Raw genomic sequence first — 23682 nt, forward strand, 5'->3', positions numbered from 1 at the left:
TCCAAGATTGCCCCGTATTTAGCTCCATCCATCTTCCCATCAACTCTGACCAGCTTCCCTGTCCCTGCTGAAGAAAAGCATCCCCACAACATGATGCTGCCACCACCATGTTTCACAGTGGGGATGGTGTGTTCAGGGTGATGTACAGTGTTAGTTTTCCTCCACACATAGCGTTTTGCTTTTAGGCCAAAAAGTTCAAATTTGGTCTCATCTGACCAGAGCACTTTCTTCCACATGTTTGAGTCCCCCACATGGCTTCTCACAAACTGCAAACTGACTTCTTATGGCTTTCTTTCAACAATGGCTTTCTTCTTACCACTCTTCCATAAAGGACTGATTTGTGGAGTGCACAACTAATAGTTGTCCTGTGGACAGATTCTCCCACCTGAGCTGTGGATCTCTGCAGATCCTCCAGAGTTACCATGGGCCTCTTGTCTGCTTTTCTGATGAATGCTCTGCTTGCCCGGCCTGTCAGTTTAGGTGGACGGCCATGTCTTGGTGGGTTTGCAGTTGTGCCATACTCTTTCCATTTTCGGATGATGGATTGAACAGTGCTCCGTGAGATGTTCAAAGCTTGGAATATTTTCTTAAAACCTAACACTGCTTTAAACTTCTCCCCAACTTTATCCCTGACCTGTCTGGTGTGTTCTTTGGCCTTCATGATGCTGTTTGTTCACTAAGGTTCTCTAACAAGCCTCTGAGGGCTTCACAAAACAGCTGTATTTATACTGAGATTAAATTACACACAGGTGGAGTCTATTTACTAATCAGGTGACTTCCAGAAGCAATTGGTTCCACTAGATTTTAGTTAGGGGTATCAGAGTAAAGGGTGCTGAATACAAATGCACGCCTCACTTTTCAAATATTTATTTGTGAACATTTTTGAAAACCATTTATCATTTTCCTCCCACTTCACAATTATGTGCCACTTTGTGTGGGTCTATCACATAAAATCTCAATAAAATAAATTTACGTTTTTGGTTGTAACATGACACAATGCGGAAAATGTCAAGGGGTATAAATACTTTTTCAAGGCACTGTATATCACAGTGTTCAGAGTGAAACAGTATGGAGTATATAATGTACAGTGGGGACGGAAAGTATTCAGACCCCCTTACATTTTTCACTCTTTGTTATATTGCAGCCATTTGCTAAAATCATTTAAGTTCATTTTTTTCCTCATTAATGTACACACAGCGCCCCATATTGACAGAAAAACACAGAATTGTTGACATTTTTGCAGATTTATTAAAAAAGAAAAACTGAAATATCACATGGTCCTAAGTATTCAGACCCTTTGCTCAGTATTTAGTAGAAGCACCCTTTTGATCTAATACAGCCATGAGTCTTTTTGGGAAAGATGCAACAAGTTTTTCACACCTGGATTTGGGGATCCTCTGCCATTCCTCCTTGCAGATCCTCTCCAGTTCTGTCAGGTTGGATGGTAAATGTTGGTGGACAACCATTTTTAGGTCTCTCCAGAGATGCTCAATTTGGTTTAAGTCAGGGCTCTGGCTGGGCCATTCAAGAACAGTCACAGAGTTGTTGTGAAGCCACTCCTTCATTATTTTTGCTGTGTGCTTAGGGTCATTGTCTTGTTGGAAGGTAAACCTTCGGCCCAGTCTGAGGTCCTGAGCACACTGGAGAAGGTTTTCGTCCAGGATATCCCTGTACTTGGCCTAATTCATCTTTCCCTCATTTGCAACCAGTCATCCTGTCCCTGCAGCTGAAAAACACCCCCACAGCATGATGCTGCCACCACCATGCTTCACTGTTGGGACTGTATTGGACAGGTGATGAGCAGTGTCTGGTTTTCTCCACACATACCACTTAGACTTAAGGCCAAAAAGTTCTATCTTGGTCTCATCAGACCAAAGAATCTTATTTCTCATCATCTTGGAGTCCTTCAGGTGTTTTTTAGCAAACTCCATGCGGGCTTTCATGTGTCTTGCACTGAGGAGAGGCTTCTGCCGGGCCACTCTGCCTTAAAGCCCCGACTGGTGGAGGGCTGCAGTGATGGTTGACTTTCTACAACTTTCTCCCATCTCCCGACTGCATCTCTGGAGCTCAGCCACAGTGATCTTTGGGTTCTTCTTTACCTCTCTCACCAAGGCTCTTCTCCCCCGATAGCTCAGTTTGGCCGGACGGCCAGCTCTAGGAAGGGTTCTGGTCATCCCAAACATCTTCCATTTAAAGATTATGGAGGCCACTGTGCTCTTAGGAACCTTAAGTGCAGCAGAATTTTTTTGTAACCTTGGCCAGATCTGTGCCTTACCACAATTCTGTCTCTGAGCTCTTCAGGCAGTTCCTTTGACCTCATTATTCTCATTTGCTCTGACATGCACTGTGAGCTGTAAGGTCTTATATAGACAGGTGTGTGGCTTTCCTAATCAAGTCCAATCAGTATAATCAAACACAGCTGGACTCAAATGAAGGTGTAGAACCATCTCAAGGATGAGCAGAAGAAATGGACAGCACCTGAGTTAAATATATGAGCGTCACAGCAAAGGGTGTGAATACTTAGGACCATGTGATATTTCAGTTTTTCTTTTTTAATAAATCTGCAAAAATGTCAACAATTCTGTGTTTTTCTGTCAATATGGGGTGCTGTGTGTACATTAATGAGGAAAAAAATGAACTTAAATGATTTTAGCAAATGGCTGCAATATAACAAAGAGTGAAAAATTTAAGGGGGTCTGAATACTTTCCATCCCCACTGTATATCACAGTGTACAGAGTGGAGCAGTGTACAAAGTGGACTGGGGTAAAGTATATAACATATACTGTAACACATTGTATAAAGTGGAATAGTAAAGAGAAAATAATGCATGGTGTACAGAGTAGAGCGGTATGGAGTAAGTAATGTACAGCGCATTGTTCTAAATGGATCATTATTAGACATGTGCATTCGTTTTCGTCCGAATGCATTTTCGTCCGAATTTCAGGTATTTTCGTTATCGTTTTAACAAACGATAACGAAAGTGCAGAATCCGAAAAACGAAAGATCCGACATAAACAAATGCTTTATTTTCGTTTTCGTTGCTACAACATTTCGATATAGATAGGAGATTCGACATGATGATGACAATAACAATCTGTCCATCAAACCTGTGGTCGAATGTGCCTAACCTTAACTCTATTAGTCCAAGATTATTCTACATAGAGAGAAAAGATTCGACGTAGAGAGAAAAGATTTGACGTAGGGGAGGAAAGATTCGACGTAGGGGAGGAAAGATAAATAAAAATAATGATGATGATGAATGTTATTGGTTGATTGTAACCAAAGAGGAGGAGCAGTAAAATAGCTAGAACTAAGTACACACGTACTTTGGCTTATGGTGTCTGTTGAAAGTTCTAAGAAGATTCGACAGAGCAGGTAAACTATACGGCATCGCACAGTTTAGCTGCTCCGTCGAATCTTCTTTGAACATTCGACAGACACCATAAGCCTTCAATGACAGATTCGACCTCAATTAGGATTTTCGGACGAATGCAATTTTTAACGAAAACCGAAATAAATAAAAACGAATTTCGGGAGTAACTAAATAAATTTATTTTTTTGGACGAAAACGAAATTCCGAAACGAAATATTTCAGTGTGCACATGTCTATGTAGTAAAACTATTTAAAGCAGCAAGTATAGAGTAAACTAGTATGAAGTATATAATTTAAAACACAGGGATTGATTTACTAAACCTGGAGAGTGCAGAATCTGGTGCAGCTCTGCATAGAAACCAATCAGCTTCCAGGTTTTGTAGTCAAAACTTAATAGAACAAGCTGAAGTTAGAAGCTGATTGGCTACCATGCACAGCTGCACCAGATTTCCCACTCTCCAGTTTTAGTAAATCATCCCCTATGCACAGAATTAAGGCTCACACCTATGCAAGTGCGATGGAGCATGCACGTGCATTTTTTGTGTGTTTCTGCGTGGTTTCAAGCATCGCGTTTAGGGCAGCTTATTATGTTCACATGAGATATGCACAAAAGAAGGGACTCACCCTTTCTAAAAATTGTACCAAGACGCATGGTGTTTTGTTACCATGTATTTTGGCATGTGCCAGCACACGTGTGTTACCAAGATGCATAGGGGGTGCCATTAAGCATTAATAATTAATTGCACTGCCACGCATCTGCTAAAGAACTGCGTGTTTATGTGCGTGGCGCAAAAGTGTGCGGTTTTGCAGACGTTCCCGCAACGCACAAGTGTGACCAGAGCCTAAGGTGATAACTGTATTTACAAAGTAGACCTTGGACTGATGGATGCCGCCCTGTTGGGGGATCAAGGCAAATGTAGCGTACTACCATAGAAACATGGGAGTCAGTATACCTGAGATAAATGATATGGCTGGCTCCAGGTCAGGGGCTGGGGCCGGTTATTCAGTTTGATACAAGAAATGGAGATTTATTAGGGCAAGTCACTGAAGTGGCTACCAGTCCAGACAACAGATTTAGTTCTGGAATATGATTAGGACATAGTCTTTCTTTAATGATTTGGGTGCAATTTTTTTTCCAATTTCTCTACACTACTATGTGAGTAGATCTGTGTATGAGTGTGGGTAATGAATACCTTGGAAATGGAGCCTTTAAATCAGTATTAAATCCAAAAGCAAACATTTCTTTTATTGCAGCTTAACAATTCTTAGATGTGGGGGGCTGCATTCGTTTTTCTTTTTTAGGTTTTCTTTCTTTTATTTACATCTGGTGATCCAGCCAGTAAGTCTCTTTTTTTTCAAAAGAACAAACCCTCTTCCAGATGTATCAGTTTGCAGGGATGGGACAAACCATTTAACACTGGTAGGGGTGCTTAACCACTTCAATACAGGGCACTTTCACCCCTTCCTGCCCAGGCCAATGTTGAGCTTTCAGCGCTGTCACACTTTGCATTACAATTGCGTGGTCATGCAGCACTGTACCCATATGAAGTTTGTATCATTTTTTTTTTTCACACAAATAGAGCTTTCTTTTGGTGCCATTTAATCACCACTTTTTTTTTTGTTCTTTATTTTTTTGCTAAAAAAAAACGAAAAAAGACCAAGATTTATGAAGATCTTTCTTCATAAATTTAGGCCAAAATATATTCTGCTACACTTCTTTGGTGAAAATAACCCAAATCAGTGTATATTATTTAGTCTGTAGGAAAGTTATAGAGTCCACAATCTATTGGATATATATCTGAAAATCGATCAATCCTGATGTACTGATGGCTGGAAAATGGCAGGACAGTCCAAAAATCCCCCAAATTACTCCTTTTTGGAAAGTAAACAGTCCAGGGTATTTAGTAAGAGGCATGGCAAGTTTTTTGAAGTTGTCATTTTTTGTCACAATATTTTGGAAAATAGAGACCTTTTTTAAAATATATTTTTTTTCTCACACTTGTTTATTTTTTTTTTACATACTGTCACCAGTGCAGTACAATGTCATTATATAACTGGTGTGGCGGTGATCAGGGACACTGGGGACAGTATGTAAAAAAAAAAAAATATTTTCAATTGTTTTCTTTTTTCTTTCTTTTTTTATTAAATGTTTTTCTTCTTTTTTTTTTACTCTTTTTTTAACACACTGTGACAAGAGCAATACAGTGGGGAAGTGATCATGATTTTTTTTACACACACTATGATTGCTTAAACCAGTGAAGTTAACTGTTATAAACAGCCATTTTTAATAAATAAAAAGGATTCATTCAATGTTTTCTATTGTGGTTAGCTGTGATTGGCAAAAGCTAATCACATGTTACAGATGGGCTGTGATGGGCCTGTCTGTACCATGTGATCACTGTGACCAATCACAGAGTTTAACACAATAGTACACAATGAATGGCATGAATCAAAGCCATTCGTTGTGTACAATTGTCATGTGATCTGCTGTGATTGGTCTGGTTAGTCACTTGATGGGGTGCGTTCCGAGAGGACATCATATTCCTTTATCCTAAAAGGAAAAAAACAATTTGCTTTAAAGCGGAGTTCCACCCAATAATGGAACATCCGCTTTAAGGGAAGGTGACCCCCTGACATGCCACATTTGGCGTGTCATTTTTTTGGGGGGAGCGGATACCTTCTTTTTAGAGGGATCCAGCCCCCACTTCCTCCCGGCACACCGCGGCGCCGGAAGCAAGTTCACCTCTCCCTCAGGGCAATCATCTGGGACACGTCACAGGTCCCAGATGATTGCCCAGCCAGTTACGCCGTGAGGGGGAGATGAGCGGGGCTCCCCCGCATCGCTGGACTGTGGGACAGGTAAGTGTCCAATTATTAAAAGTCAGCAACTGCAGTATTTGTAGCTGCTGACTTTTAATTTTTTTTTTTTTAAGTGGAACTCCGCTTTAACTAATTATAAAGTGTGAGCTGGAGGTTGGCTTTAATGTGTTAGTGTATTTAAATCTGCTAGTGCATTTAACACCCCCCATCCCCCCCACCCCAACTCACAACCCAGAGTTGTGTCTCAGTTATACAGGAGGTGTGTTACTGGCCAAATCACCAGGTGAAAACAGAGGGGAAAAAACATAAAAAATAAAACAGATGCGGCCACCCCATCTAATGATTGGTAAGCGGCAATATATTACATCTTTGGTTTTGGATTTATTACAGCTTTAATTTATATAAATTTACAACTCAATTTCACTTACTCAGCGCTGGTCCTATAGAAGTGGATGTAAGGCTCAGAGCATGCAGGTAAGAGGTGAAGGCTTTCTGGATTCGGTCACCTGTGCTGGTAACTTGGTATGTAATACAGCACCACACTTTAAAGCGTTATTAAACCCAAAACCAAAAATGTAAATGTAATAAATAGCAGATCTAGTGCATTCTTTCATTCTGATGTACCTCCTCTGCGGTAAAACATCCTCCTTCTTCTTCTCTTGCAGGAACTCAAAGACCCCCATTGTAGGGATGAGATGGCAGCTGCTCGAGGAGCTCTGAAGAAGAACGCCACCATGCTGTACACAGCCTCACAAGCTTTCCTCCGCCACGCGGATGTGGCAGCCACCAGGGCCAACCGGGACTATGTATTCAAACAAGTGCAGGAGGCTATTGCAGGGATCTCCAACGCTGCCCAGGCCACCTCGCCCACTGATGAGAAGCAGGGCCACACAGGCATTGGGGAGCTGGCCGCTGCCCTCAATGAGTTTGATGTGAGTATCTCAGATGTCATGTCGGTATGTTTACCTGTATTGCTGTACCAGGAGTCATTTTTGTAAAAAAAAAAAAAAAAAGTACAAACAGCCCCCTGAGGAGCCAAATTGATCACCGCCCAGGTCTGGGTGAAGGCAACAGTCTCAGTACACCAACAGTGTTAATTTGGTCAACTAAAAGGTTTTCGTCATAATTTTCCACTGACGAAAATCAGTTCCGTTTTTGGTAACGAGCAAAAACAAAATGAAAATGTGAGGCAGGGACATTTACCCTCAGGAACTTCTGGCTTCCACGGAGCTCCACCTGCTTCCTCTGGACTGGATGGAGCCCGCCATTTGTAGATAGGAGGCTGTCTGCAGAAGGTTAGACCATCAAAGGCTGTTATCTGCAGCTTGAAAGGGGATGTTCTATTAGGATGGCGGGGGGCTTGGCTGTGTAGTTAAACCTCTCATACACTGCCACACACTCACACTTCATACTGATATATAGAGGCCCCCTGAAGAGGACCTGCTCCTTGTCAATATGCTTCACAGCTTGTCCACTACAGGAGAGCGGCATACTGTCTGATCTGTGCTGGATTAACCCTTTTGCTGGCAGAGCTGCTTTTGCACCCATGCTTAAAAAAATGTATTTAGGCTTTAAGAATACATAACCCATAGTTGCCAACATTGTAAAAAAAAAATGTGGGACACTTTTGTGGCTGTAGGCGGAGCTGTCCAATAATTAGGGGGCGGGGCATTCGTCAGCAGGCGTGGCCTTGCAAAAACATGGGCGTGGTTTACGCGAAATTGTGGGCGTGGCTTAAATGGGCGTGGCTCTAGAGGGTGTGGTTAGAGTCTGAAATGAATGAGGGATGGAGAGGGGGAGAGAGGGGGGGAGAGAGGGGGAGAGAGAGGGAAATGACGGGACAGCAGGCCCAGATCCTACACAAAAGAAATATGTGTATTCTAGAAAGTTTAACAATCAGCAGATAAAGATACTCCAAACACCTGGTGTTAATGCTTCAATCATCCCGGCACCATGGTTGTTATGGTGTCAGGATGATTGAAGTGCATTATTTCTATTATTACATTGTAATATAAAATGAAATCATTCAACTCACCATAATGCAGAATCAGTGGGATCCCTGAGCGTGTCACCAGCCACGTCGCCTGCCACCAGCCGTCCGTCCTTGCTTCAGATGTCCGAGCAGAGTCCGTCCTTGCATCAGGTGCCCCCAGCGGAGCCCCCCTCACACCAGGAGTCCCCGGCGGAGCCCCCCTCACATCAGAAGTCCCCGGCGGAGCCCCCCCTCACATCAGGAGTCCCCGGCAGAGCCCCCCCTCACATCAGGAGTCCCCGGCGGAGCCCCCCCTCACACCAGGAGTCCCCGGCGGAGCCCCCCCTCACACCAGGAGTCCCCGGCAGAGCCCCCCCCTCACATCAGGAGTCCCTGGCGGAGCCCCCCCCTCACACCAGGAGTCCCCGGCAGAGCCCCCCCCTCACATCAGGAGTCCCCGGTGGAGCTCCCCCTCACATCAGGTGTCCCCGGCGGAGCTCCCCCTCACACCAGGAGTCCCCGGCGGAGCCCCCCCTCACATCAGGTGTCCCCGGCGGAGCTCCCCCTCACACCAGGAGTCCCCGGCGGAGCTCCCCCTCACACCAGGAGTCCCCGGCGGAGCCCCCCCTCACACCAGGAGTCCCCGGCGGAGCCCCCCCTCACACCAGGAGTCCCCGGCGGAGCCCCCCCTCACACCAGGAGTCCCCGGCGGAGCCCCCCTCACATCAGGTGTCCCCGGCAGAGTCCCCCTCACATCAGGAGTCCCCGGCGGAGCCCCCCTCACATCAGCAGTCCCCAGTGCCCCCCCCCTCACATCAGGTGTCCCCAGTGCCCCCCCTCACATCAGGTGTCCCCAGTGCCCCCCCTCACATCAGGTGTCCCCAGTGCCCCCCCCACTCACATCAGGTGTCCCCAGTGCCCCCCCACTCACATCAGGTGTCCCCAGTGCCCCCCCCACTCACATCAGGTGTCCCCAGTGCCCCCCCTCACATCAGGTGTCCCCAGTGCCCCCCCCACTCACATCAGGTGTCCCCAGTGCCCCCCCCACTCACATCAGGTGTCCCCAGTGCCCCCCCACTCACATCAGGTGTCCCCAGTGCCCCCCCCTCACATCAGGTGTCCCCAGTGCCCCCCCCACTCACATCAGGTGTCCCCAGTGCCCCCCCACTCACATCAGGTGTCCCCAGTGCCCCCCCCACTCACATCAGGTGTCCCCAGTGCCCCCCCCACTCACATCAGGTGTCCCCAGTGCCCCCCCCCACTCACATCAGGTGTCCCCAGTGCCCCCCCCCCACTCACATCAGGTGTCCCCAGTGCCCCCCCCACTCACATCAGGTGTCCCCAGTGCCCCCCCACTCACATCAGGTGTCCCCAGTGCCCCCCCCACTCACATCAGGTGTCCCCAGTGCCCCCCCCACTCACATCAGGTGTCCCCAGTGCCCCCCCCCACTCACATCAGGTGTCCCCAGTGCCCCCCCCCCACTCACATCAGGTGTCCCCAGTGCCCCCCCCCACTCACATCAGGTGTCCCCAGTGCCCCCCCCCTCACATCAGCAGTCCCCAGTGCCCCCCCCCTCACATCAGGTGTCCCCAGTGCCCCCCCTCACATCAGGTGTCCCCAGTGCCCCCCCCTCACATCAGGTGTCCCCAGTGCCCCCCCCACTCACATCAGGTGTCCCCAGTGCCCCCCCCACTCACATCAGGTGTCCCCAGTGCCCCCTCCACTCACATCAGGTGTCCCCAGTGCCCCCCCCTCACATCAGGTGTCCCCAGTGCCCCCCCCACTCACATCAGGTGTCCCCAGTGCCCCCCCCACTCACATCAGGTGTCCCCAGTGCCCCCCCACTCACATCAGGTGTCCCCAGTGCCCCCCCCTCACATCAGGTGTCCCCAGTGCCCCCCCCCACTCACATCAGGTGTCCCCAGTGCCCCCCCACTCACATCAGGTGTCCCCAGTGCCCCCCCACTCACATCAGGTGTCCCCAGTGCCCCCCCCACTCACATCAGGTGTCCCCAGTGCCCCCCCCACTCACATCAGGTGTCCCCAGTGCCCCCCCCCACTCACATCAGGTGTCCCCAGTGCCCCCCCCACTCACATCAGGTGTCCCACAGCGGTGTGCGCGCTCACCCCCCACCTAGAACCCCCGCCCCTTTCCATATCAGACTGGCAGCGGGGCGGGGGGTAGGCGGGCCGAGGCGGAGCGGGGCGGGCCGAGGCGGGCCGAGGCGGGCCGAGGCGGAGCGGGGCAGGGGGTGGGCGGCGACGCAGAAGCTTCGTCTAGCCTCCCCCCAGCCGTCTTCCTGAACTTCAACAAAATGGCGGCCGGCGGAGACAATGTCTCCGCCGGCCGCCGACCTCTAGCGGCGGCGGCGGCGGCGGCGGCGGCGGCGGCGGTTTCAAAAACCGGAACCAAATTTTTCGGGACATTTCCCGGGACACCACAAATCCGGGAATGAAGTCCAAGTCCCGGGAATGTCCCGGGAAATTCGGGACAGTTGGCAGCTATGCATAACCCCCCCCACCAAACATTCTATATTTTCTTTAAGCAGACAAGTTCATGTAAATGTGCACTGCACGGTGGCATCATCACACAAAAAGTTTTTATTTATTTTATTTTAACGATACTCTTCTGTCAAAAAAGCAATATTCTTGTAACGAAACTTGGTTTACCTTAAAGACCTTATATAATGACTAAATCTGTGTCTGTAGTGCATGTTCAAACCTTAAAGATGAGGTCCAGCCCAAAAAAATAAAAAAATTAAAGTCAGCAGCTACAAATACTCTAGTGTCCTTAAAGGTTAAGTCCACTATTGGCAAAATAAAATATAAAATAATCTAGTATATACAATTTCTACACAAGAAATAATGTAATTGAATGTTTATATTTACTTCGGACCCATGCTATAGCTGAAAGATGGATACAGTGTGGCTCTCTCGTTCTGGGAGGGCGCCCATGGACGTCCTTCCAGAACCACATCCTTCACATGGCCTACGGGGCATGCATCCCGCACGCTCCTTGATTGTGGTGGCCTTTGTATGCAGCTAATCACATATGATGGCAAAGGCTCAATCCCAGTGCCTGTTTACCAAACACAGCTGATCACATGTGTCCAAACTTGTCATATCCGTATGCGCTGTCAGGAGAGGAGAGAGCCGGTAACTGGCAAGTATGACAGTGGAAATGTACACAAATAATCAGGGCACTGATCATCTGTGCAGCCCCATCAGTGTCAATCAGTGCCTATCAGTGGTGCCTATCAGTGCCCATCACTGTCGCACACCAGTGCCAATCAGTGCCGCCTCATTAGTACCACATATGGGTGCCTCCTCATCACTGTCCATTAGTGCAGCTTCATCAGTGCCGCCTACCAGTGTCAATCAGTTTTGTCTCATCAATGCCAACGATCAGTGCCCATCAGTGATGCCTCATTGGTGCCTCTTCATCAGTGCCCATCAGTGCAACATATCAGTGCCCATCAGTGAAGGAGAAAAATTACTTATTTACAAAATTTTATAACAGAAACTACGTTTTTTTTTTCAAACTTTTTGGTCTTATTTCATTTGTTTAGCAAAAAATTAAAAAAAAAACTCAGTGTTGATTAAATACCACCAAAAGAAATCTCTACCTGTCTCAAAAAAAAAATGATAAAAATGTCATATCTGTACAGTGTTGCATGACCGGACAATTGTCATTCAAAGTGCAACTATGCTGAAAGCTAAATAATTGATCTGGGCAGTAAGGGGGTGAAAGTGCCCATTATTGAAGTCGTTAAAAAAATGACCTTTATTTTCAGCACTGTAATATTTTTTGTAAAATGCAATATGGCTACCTGGATGTGTTCTGTGTGCAGATGGTGTACAGAACGACCCCCAGAAATGTAATTTCCTGCTTGTGTGACTGGGTCACTGATTTTCCCCAGGAGTCAGATTTTGGGCATCCCCTGGCAGAATGGCTGAAAGCAACAGGAGTAATAATTCTTGCTGCAGATATGTGTAAAACCCCCAGGCTGCTGCCTCTGCAGTGGTTGGGGGTGGGGGGATAAAAATGTGGCTCAACCGCGCAGCCAGGAGACTTAGCAACGGGATAGAATTGTGTGTGGCATCCATGCAGCGTAGAGATCAAACAGAAGGAGAACTGCCAGTGTTTCATGTTATGCTCATGTAGAAAAAGTGAGGGATGACCTCATTTAGCCAATATCCTCATTTAAGTACAATCAAGGGTTAAGTGGTCTTCAGAGGTTCTGCATAACACATTTGCAGTGTACGTCACAAGAGGTACATTGAGATTCTTATCAGCCTTTAATTTCTAGATTCATAAATTTGCTCCAGTAAACACTATTCCCCAGATTCATTAAGTTTTTGCAAAGCATTAAGGGATAAGTGTTCATCTGTGTGTATTTAATTATTTTTTTATATTAAGCTTCAATATTCCAGAGAATGCAGTATACTGCTACCCAATGATGAAGATATAAGAAGGTACACCTAGCCTCCTTCTACATCGGGGTGTTGTCCCTTGTACTGTGCCCTTGTATCAGCTGGGATCTGGGCCCTGGGGTTCCCTTGGTTTACAGGTAATGGTGACGTAACACATTCTGCCACACTTGGAACCCTATGTGAAAAAAGCTGTGTTAACATCAAGGGGCATGCTTATTTTAGACTAGAGGTCTCCAAACTCTCTAAACAAAGAGCGAGTATCCTATCCTTCAGACTGTGGGGAGAGGCCGAACTGAGGCCAGTGGGAGTAGACAATGTCCTGGTGTCAGCGGGAGTAAACCATGCCTCATTGTTGGCGTCAATAGTTGGAATAGTGCTCCATCCCTGGTGTCATTAGGAGGCATTTTACCCCTTTGTTGGTGTCAGTGAGAGGACATATGCCCAATTCTTGTTGTCAGTGGGAGGAATAGTGCCCTATCGTTGGTGTCAGTGGTAAGCATTGTGTCCCATCGTTGGTGTTATTGGGTGGAATAGTGCCCCATTGTTGGTCTCATTGGTAAGCATTGTGTCTCATCGTTGGTGTCATTGGGTGGAATAGTGCGCCATTGTTGGTGTCATTGGGAGGAATAGTGCCCCATTGTTGGTGTCATTGGGAGGGATTGTGCACCGTTGTTGGTGTCATTGGCCACGGCGAGGCTGCGATTATGGGCACGGTGAGACAGCATTATGGACACGGTGAGACTGCATTATGGGCACGGAGAGGCTGCGATTATGGGCACGGTGAGACAGCATTATGGGCACGGTGAGACAGCATTATGGGCACGGTCAGGCTGCGATTATAGGCATGGCGAGGCTGCGATTATGGGCACGGTGAGACAGCATTATGGACGCGGTGAGGCTACGATCATAGGCACGGCGAGGCTGGGATTATGGGCACGGTGAGACAGCATTATGGGCACGGTGAGGCTGCAATTATGGGCACGGTGAGGCTGCGATTATGGGCACAGTGAGACTGCATTATGGGTACGGTGGGTATGCGATTATGGGCACGGTGAGACTGCATTATGGGAATGATGAGGCTGCGATTATGGGCACGGTGTGTCTGAGATTATGGGCACGATGAGACTGCATTATGGGCTCGGTAAGGCTGCAATTCTGGGTACGGTTAGGCTGCGATTATGGGCACGGTAAGGCTGAGATTATGGGCATGGTGAGGCTGAGTTTATGACGTGTGACGTCCTAGCCATGCCCCGCTATGTCCGGCTTCGTTGTTGCCATAACAACGGTGCTAAATCAGCTAAAAGTAGTTGGATCTGTATGTGCGTTATAATTAATCAAAATTAAAAAAAAAAAATTGATTAATCGAACACGAAGCCCTAAAAAAAACAAATAAAAAAAATAATTTCTTCATCAGTTTAGGCTGATATGTATTCTTCTACATATTTTTGATAAAAAATAGCAATAAGCGTATATTGATTGGTTTGTGCAAAAGTTATAGCGTCTACAAAATAGGGGATAGATTTATGGCATTTTTAATATTCATTTTTTTTTACTAGTAATGGCGATGATCAGCGAATTTTAGTGGGACCACGACATTGTAGCGGACAGATTGGACACTTTTGACACTTTTTTGGGACCAAATGATCTCCACTTGCTCCCAGGTCTTATGCTGAGCTTATGTATTGTGAATACAGGAGGTCACACACTTGGCATAGACACCATTCAGAGAACAGTGCCTCTCTCTCTCTTTCTCTCTCTCTCTCTCTCTCCTTCTCTATCTCTCCTTCTCTCTCTCTCTCCTCTCTCTCTCTCCTTCTCTCCTTCTCTCTCTCTCTCTCCTTCTCTCTCTCCTTCTCTCTCTCTCGATTCAGTAGCAATCCCACTGCTGCCAATCAAAGCCTGTAAGTTCTGGTTCACACAGTGGCAACCCAATTTATAGTGCGACTTTGCAAAGTGATTTGGAGGCAACTTCAATGTGACTTCGAGCGACTTACTTGAAGTCGCCTCCAAGACAGGTGACTTTGCCTGTGGCCAATCAGAGCTAATCAGCTCTGACATAATTGTTGTTCCTGTTTTCTTCCTGGTTCTCTGTTCCCTGTGTAAGGAGGGAGCAGGGGCGGGGTCAAGCCACTGTGTGTGTGTCCATGGACGCACACAGCGAGGTTCACAATCTAGCCTGCATGCGTGCCCCCATAGAGAGCAGTTTGCTATGGGGCAATCAAATAAGAGGGGGAGTCAAGAACGCTGGTGGGGGATCCCAGAAGTGGAGGATCAGGGCTGCTCTGTGCAAAACCATTACACAGAGCAGGTAAGTATAACATGTTTGTTATTAAAACATAAAAAAAAGGCTTTACAATCACTATAAGTCATACAATGAGTCAGAATGCATAGAAAAATCAGCTTGAAAATTTGTATCGATGTCTGTTTTAATACTATAACTGATTGTCATGTTGAACATTTCTAGCCCCACTAAGCATTTTCATGCAATAGCAGTAGGAACTACCAAGCTCTGAGCAATGTAATACTGAGACATGATATGGTGTTATCTTTTGTCTAATGTTGCCACCTTGTGTACAACTTGAGTATTACAACACTGTGTTCTCAGCTCGCCAAAACTTCCAATATGTCTATGTTTTAGGTGTTAGAATTTCTGTAGACAAATACTTTTGTTTACAACAAAATAAGTAAAAAATCAGTGCTTCCCTTTCTTTATATCTATTTATTTATGGTATATATATATATATCTATATATATATAGATATATATATATATATATATATCTATATATATATAGATATATATATATCCAGGTGAGGCAAACAGCACTCAGCTGTCTTCAGGGTGCATGCAATCAGGCCCTCCCACAGGCCACATATAAGAAAAAAGTCTGGAGTTGCTGCACCTAAATGTATTAAACGATAGAAGAAAAATATATACAAATATAAAGTCATAAATTTATGATATACGTATAAATATATATATACAGTTGTGCTCATAAGTTTACATACCCTGACAGCATTTATGATTTCTTGGTCATTTTTCAGAGAATATGAACAACACAAAAATTTTTCTTTCGCTTATGGTTAGTGTTTGGCTGAAGCCATTTTTTATCAATCAACTGTGTTTACTCTTTTTAAATCACAATGACAACAGAAACTACCCAAATGACCCTGATCAAAAGTTTACATATCCCAGTTCTTAATACCATGTATTGCCCCCTTTAACAATGACAGCTTGAAGTCTTTCGTGGTATTTGTGGATGAGGCTCTTTATCTTCTCAGATGGTAAAACTGCCCATTCCTCTTGGAAAAAAGCCTCCAGTTCCTGTAAATTCTTGGGCTGTCTTGCATGAACTGCATGTTTGAGATCTCCCCAGAGTGGCTCAATGATATTGAGGTCAGGAGACTGAGATGGCCACTCCAGAACCTTCACTTTATTCTGCTGTAGCCAATGACAGGTTGACTTGGCCTTGTGCTTTGGATCATTGTCATGTTGGAATGTCCAAGTACATCCCATGCGCAGCTTCCTGGCTGATGAATGCAAATGTTCCTTCAGTATTTTTTGATAACATACTACATTCATCTTGCCATCAATTGTGACCAAATTTCCTGTGCCTTTGTAGCTCACACATCCCCAAAACATCAGCGATCCACCTCCATGTTTCACAGTAGGAATGGCGTACCTTTCATCATAGGCCTTGTTGACTCCTCTCCAAATGTAGTGTTTATGGTTGTGGGCAAAAAGCTAAATTTTGGTCTTATCACTCCAAATGACTTTGTGCCAGAAGGTTTGAGGCTTGTCTCTGTGCTGTTTGGGATATTGTAAGCGGGATAAGTTGTGGCATTTGCGTAGTAATGGCTTTTGACTCGACCATGCATCCCATCTTTCTTCAAGTGCCTCCTTATTGTGCATCTTGAAACAACCACACCACATGTTTTCAGAGAGTCCTGTATTTCACCTGAAGTTATTTGTGGGTTTTTCTTTGCATCCAAAAACAATTTTCCTGGCAGTTGTGGCTGAAATTTTAGTTGGTCTACCTGACCGTGGTTTGGTTTCAACAGAACCCCTCATTTTCCACTTCTTGATTAGAGTTTGAACACTGCTGATTGGCGTTCTCAATTCCTTGGATAGCTTTTTATATCCCTTTCCTGCTTTATACAGTTCAACTACCTTTGCCTGCAGATCCTTTGACAATTCTTTTGCTTTCCCCATGACTCAGAATCCAGAAACGTCAGTGCAGCACTGGATGAAAGATGCAAGGGTCTGTCAGGAGTCCAGAAACTCATTGACCTTTTATACAAACACACTAATTACAAGCAAACAGATCACAGGTGAGGATGGTTACCTTTAATAGCCATTCAAACCCCTTTGTGTCAACTTGTGTGCATGTTATCAGGCCAAAATCGCCAGGGCATGTAAACTTTTGATTTGGTCATTTGGGTAATTTCTGTTCTCCTCATGTTTTAAAAAGAGTAAACACAGTTGATTGATAATAAATGGCTTCAGCCAAACAGTAACCATGAGTGAAATAAATGTTTTTGTGTTATCATTCATATTCTCTGAAAAATGGCCAAGAAATCATATATTCTGCCAGGGTATGTAAACTTATGAGCACAAATGTGTATATACTGTGTAGATATATATATATATATATATATATATATATATATATATATATATATATATATATATATATTTTTTTTTTATTTTTTTTTTTTTCCTTTTTTCTACTACAATATATATATTGCAAGACATCGCTTCTTCAGGAATATTTATTGCATTATGAAACCTTTCTTCTTCAAAATTCCATTATACCTAAACCAGATTTGTTGCTTTATGAGAAAGAGCAGCTAATAATATTCACCAATAAAGCATGCAAACTTGGAGACACAGGCTGACTGTCCATAGAAAAGGCTGCTGTATTTATGAGCATCTTTTTGTGACAATCCATCCTACAACTGCTTATCTTTCACAGTTTGCACAAAACGTTCTCTCTCTCTCTCTCTCTCTCTCTCTCTCTCTCACTCTCTCTCTCTCTCTCTCTCTCTCTCTCTCTCACTCTCTCTGTCTCTGTCTCTCTCTGTCTCTGTCTCTCTCTCTCTCTCTCTCTCTCTCTCTCATCCTTTCCCAGTTTAGTCCAAACATTCTATAGAGAAGGTGTGTCAGTGCCATCTTATGGCAGATATGTAGTACTACAGTTAGGCTAAACTGTAAGCCTACACTTCCCTTCACCTACAAGAGTATATATATTTATTTATGTATTTATTTTGCTGTCTGTGTCTCATTAGGGACATTTCTCTCCCCTTGCAATGTAGAGGCAACAGTCATCACTGTAAGAGGTGTTCGCGTTGCAAGATTTAAAATTGCTAAAGGCTAAGGGATTGTTTGGACTTGTGGTTGGAGGGGCATTAAAATTGCATGGCTGTTTGTACCCCCCAGCTGCCCCCTCCCCCCCTTAAGCTGCAATGCCAGCAAACAGGGGCATTCACATGCCATGGTCGCGATGCTGCATGATGTGCTTGTGGCAAAACTGATCCAACATGCCACGCTCAGCAGGTAGCAACCCCACCGGACATGACCCATTGAAGCAAATGAACAAATTCTGCAAATACCCCGAAATACACATTTATGCAGCAATTATGAAGTTAAAATAGGTGGTGAGGAGGCATCATGTCACCTCCACACTGCTTGTAAAGCGGTTCCAAAGGGGATTACTTTTCGGAGGAGCGACAGTTTAGATGCAGGCTGACACCTTCTTTTTTTTTTCTGTAAAGTTGGCCAAACATTTTTGAGTTTGTAATCAATCTTGATATGAGCAATCTCAAATAAGTGATTCATCATCAATTAAAATATTGAATCATGCAACGTATCAGTGAATAAATTAAATCTATAGGAAATAGAGTTGCCACCTCATCCCTTTAAACCCGAACACATATTAATTACACAGGTTCTCAGGCTGATTTCATGCAGATAAGGCACCAAGTGAGTTTAATTATCACCTTAATCAGCCACAGAACCTGTGTAATCAATATGTATTCAGTTTTAAAGGGAAGGTGGCAACCCTAATAAAAAAACAATACATTGAAAATGGTCATTTAATTGATCTGTATTATGATGGATTGTCTGACACCTATGCAGATATTCATTAGATCCATCAAAAACGATTGATAACATTCCGTTGGCCACTTGTCTATAAATCAGTCGATATTTTACTGAATCACTTGAATGGGAGTCTGTTATTTATGATTTCAATCATTTTAGCTGCATCAATTGAATGATCATATGGATAGGTGTGTGACCACCTTTGGGCACAGTTGGTGACAGTTGTACAGTTGGCATCCTCCTTCCTGGATGGAAGCTGCAGGAATGATGAGAGGTTCATACACTTGGCTTCAGTTACACACGGCTGATATTCAGCACCATGGACAGCGACAGGCAATACTCCATTACTGGAACTTTTTGTTTAAAAGTTTAAATCGGTATTTTTTGCTAGAAAATTACTTAGAACCCCCAAACATTTTATATATATATATATATATATATATATATATATATATATATAAATATATATATATATACACACACACATATATATATATATATATATATATATATATATATATATATATATATATATTTATCAGAGACCCTAGAGAATAAAATAACAATTGTTGCAATATTTTATGTCACGCAGTATTTACGCAGCGGTCTTTCAAATGCAATTTGTTTGGAAAAAAAATACACTTTAATTAATTTTAATGCAAAAAAACTGCATAGATAACCCATGTTTTTAATAAAATATAATAAATAATAATAAAATATAAAAGATGATGTTACACCAAATAAATAGTTACCTAACATGTCACGCTTTAAAATTACGCATGCTCGTGGAATGGTGACAAAACTATTGTAGCGCTGGTAGACTTTCAATCTACTGCTGATAAGTAAATTTAGTGGGTTATCTGTTCATACATAGTCAGATTTGCTTCTGTTCCAGTTTGGCTGTGTTGCATGTAGTTTCACACTGTGCCTGTGGGTGTCGTTGTCACCATGGGTCGGTGTTGGAAAGGCAACACGTTGAAGCGTATGAATGCTCCTCTGTCCCGGAGATAACTCGGTGGAGGTGGTCCTCCGAGTTGTATTCTGGGAGAGGGTATTTATGGGACCGACACCATGTTTTAGGGGTCTTTCGTTCCACCTGCTGGCCCTCCTGGCCAACAGGTATGTGCTAGGAGTACTACCGTGTGGTCCCCCGACCGGGAGGCCCATGTTGCTGCAGCGTGTGGGTGGGCCCAGAAGCCTGTCTGGGGCCTACCACAGCGGCAAGGGAATGGTCCCAGGCTGTCTGTCCTATGGGAAGAAGCTGGACAACTGAGAAGATCCCAGGGGAGGACCCGTCATGGAAGGATCATGCAGAGTGCTGGTCTGGAGAGGGGCCTGGTGACTAAGTTGGAGGACGCATCCTAAAGTTATCCTACTGCATACTACTGCCGGGTTGGCTTAAAGGTTCTAGTGCTGTGTTTGCTGTTCATCGTAAACCATTACATCCTGTGGCAGAGGATTGTACGGGTTTCTATTCCATTCAAGTCTGTGGCAGAGACTTTTTTTCGTGCTGCGTACTGGCTGCCAGGTTAGTGAGAAAAACCTATCCGGGCGGGCAAAGATTCAACTCTAAAAGGAGAGTACATTCATCCACAAGATTCCAATTCCTAATACTACACTAAGAAAAGGTATTTGAACTTCCCTGCAACTCTTCTTCTACCTCTTTCCTGCTACTTCCTTCAGTTACTTTTATTAAAGCATTGGAAAAGATACTCAAGTGTCCGGTGCCTACATTGTTTGGTATTAAGCTCAACCGGACCCTAGACCCTGGTGAAATAGAAGTAATGAAGGTGACGGTAACAGCCCTCTTTAAACCAGCAGCTCCACCGAGAGTTATTGCTACACTATGATACTTTAAACTCTCCATAGGTAAAACTTTATTTATTTATTTATTTATTTATTTATTTTACAGCTTACCAGTTTAGAGGTACAGAGGAGGTCTTGTGCTAGAATTATTGCTCTCGCTCTAACGTTCACGGCGATACCTCACACGTGTGGTTTGAACAATGTTTACATTTGCTTGTGCGACTTACCCGTGTGTTCACTTCTGCGTGCGAGCACGGGGGGAATGGGGGGCTTTAAACATTTTTTGCTCTTATTTATTTTACTTTTTATTTTTACACTGTTTATTTATTTATTTTTCAATCACTTTTATTCCTATCACAAGGAATGTAAAAATCCCTTGTAATAGAAATAAGTATGACAGGTCCTCTTTATTGAAAGATCTGGGGTCAAAAAGACCCCCAAATCTCTCATTTACCTTTAACCACTTAAGGACCGGAAGGATTTTCCCCCCTTTTATGACTAGGCCATTTTTTGCGATACGGCACTGCGACGCTTTAACTGCACGGTCCTTTTTTTCCCAAAAATAGAGCTTTCTCTTGGTTGTATTTGATCACCTCTGCCTTTTTTTTTTTTTTTGCGGTATAAACAAAAAAGGACCAACAATTTTGAAAAAAAAAACAATATTTTTTACTTTTTGCTATAATAAATATCCCAAAATAAAAAAATAAAAACATATTTCTTCATCAGTTTAGGCCGATATGTATTCTTCTACATTTTTTTGGTAAAGAAATAATAAATAAGTAGTAAGCGTATATTAATTGGTTTGCGCAAAAGTTATAGTGACTACAAAATAGGGAATAGATTTATGGCATTGTTATTATTATTTTTTTTTCTTTTACTAGTAATGGCGGCGACTGCAACATTGCAGCGGACAGATTGGACACTTTTTTTGGGACCATTGACATTTATACAGTGATCGGTGCTATAAATACCCACTGATTATTGTATAAATGTCACTGGCAGGGAAGGGGTTAACTCTAGGGGGCGATCAAGGGGTTAAGTGTTCCCTAGGGAGGTGTTTCTAACTGTGGAAGGAGGGGACTGACTGGAGGAGGAGACCGATCGGTGTTCTTGATCACTAGGAACAGCAGATCTCTCTCTCCTCCCCTGACAGAACGAAGACCTGTCTGTTTACATTGACAGATCCCTGTTCTGTCTCTCTCAGGAGCGATCGCGGGTGGCCGGCGGACATCCCGGCCACCGGCCAAGTGTGCATCGGCTCTGGCGTCGCACCGTGTGCCCCCTAGTGGTCTTAAAGGGACCGACATACAATGATGCCGATTCGCCCAGGAGAGCCAACCTGCCACAGTAGAACTGTGGCGGCTGGCCCTTAACTGATTAACCACTTGAGGTCCGGGCCATAGCCGAATGACGGCCACAGCGCGGACCTCAATTTCCGGGAGGCCGTCATAGGACGTCCTCCCCTGTGCACGCGCATCGCGCGCACCCTGCAGGGCGCGCGGTGTGCGCGCTGTGATCACCAAGTCACGGAGACTCGAATGATCACAGATCCGAGTAAGGGGACGGTCCCGGCCCCTTACCATGGGATCAGCTGTCAGCCAATGACAGCTGACCGCATGATGTAAACAAAAGCTCGGTGATCTTTTTTTTCTCCTCACGCTGACAGCTTATGTCAAAGGGACATCGGTCCCGAAGAGGAAGGAGACACATATGCCTCATCTGTGCCTGCAAGTGCCACCTGCAATTGCCACATCCCAGTGCCCACAGTGCCCAGCAGTGCCACCTATCAATGCCCACAAGTGCCACCTATCAATGCCCACAAATGCCACCTATCAATGCCCACCAGTGGTGCCAATCAGTGCCACCTAGCAGTGCTGCCATCAGTTTAAGCAATCAGTGCCCATCACTGCCACCTATTGGTGCCCATCAGTGCCGCCTCATCAGCGTTCATCAACGAAGGAGAAAAATTACCTGTTTGCAAAATTTTATAACAAAATATTTTAAAAAATATAATTTTTTTTTTTTTTTAATTCTGTCTTTTTCAATTTTTTTGACAAAAACTAAAAACCGCAGAGGTGATCAAATACCATCAAAAGAAAGCTCTATTTGTGGGGAAAAAAAGATAAAAATGTCATTTTGGTACAGTGTTGTATGACCGCGTAATTGTCATTCAAAGTGCGACAGCGCTAAAAGCTGAAAATTGGTCTGGACAGGAGGGGGGGTTTAAGTGCCCAGTAAGCAAGTGGTTAAAAGTGGTAAACTTAGTGGTTTAACTTTTGCTATAGCAAAAACAAATATTTACTATGGCTAGATAGCTGCTGCCATAACCCTGGTATTCAAAGTCAAATGCATTTTTACTATAGGCTGGTCGTCAAGTGGTTTAAAGCCGGCCACAGCTAAAAGTAGGCCTTGTGCACACTGGGTATTTTGCTCTCTCTCCTAGACGCCTTTTCCCCCTGGCATGGCATGTCGAGCGATTGAGCATTAATTAATTTAATTGGCTAATTTATTCTGGCCATTGAAATGATGTAAAGCTCAAGCGCTAAAAGCGTCTAGGGTTTAAGCACGTTTAAATGCGTCAACTTTTTTTATGCCCAAACGCTGATGCCCCTGGTTGAGTTGGCAGTGGGGTTTTTTTTTGTTCTGGTAAAGTGTGGAAATCCCTGATTGTCACCAGAACTAGTGTCCCCATTGGAAGATTTGCTCTTTATCCCTCTACTGGTGACAATCCAAAGTTTGGGATTTCCTTTTACTTTCACTTTCAATGATGATGGCAAACAGGACAATAAAAAGGGCGAATCTCCCTAATAGGGGCACAGACCGCAATAAAAACCTGACAGGGTTTCGGGGGAGGTTTTAGAACCTTTGGCATGTTTTTTGGTTGTTTATGCCACTTTCTGTCCTAGACACAGCAAAAAAATAAAAAATAAAATAAGTGGAGTTGGGAAAGATCAGAGGCTCTCTCATGCTTTTATTATTGTCTATGGCATCCTATTCTGGTGACCACGCTTCCTTTTATCCTGGTGTCACAGGCACATGAAGGGAATACAAATATCACCCTAATAGGGTCAGAGATGGCATTCAAAATCAACAAAAATCTTACCACTTCACCACCCTTTCCAAAGGTGGAAAAAAAAGTTTGGGCTGGAGGTGGGCCTGAAGGGGTTGGAGTT

The 23682-nt window shown here is 44.4% G+C and overlaps 1 protein-coding gene across 1 annotated transcript in view; it reads left to right on the forward strand.

Annotated features, from left to right (window-relative positions):
- Positions 1-23682, forward strand: part of LOC141128036 (catenin alpha-2-like) — a 603878-nt gene that overhangs the window by 541874 nt on the left and 38322 nt on the right. Inside the window, exon 6 of the mRNA XM_073615080.1 lies at positions 6860-7126. Coding sequence (XP_073471181.1) covers positions 6860-7126 — 267 coding nt within the window. The remainder of the gene's footprint in view (positions 1-6859; positions 7127-23682) is intronic.

This window comes from Aquarana catesbeiana, linkage group LG01, assembly GCF_042186555.1.
Source record: "Aquarana catesbeiana isolate 2022-GZ linkage group LG01, ASM4218655v1, whole genome shotgun sequence".
Taxonomy (NCBI): domain Eukaryota; kingdom Metazoa; phylum Chordata; class Amphibia; order Anura; family Ranidae; genus Aquarana; species Aquarana catesbeiana.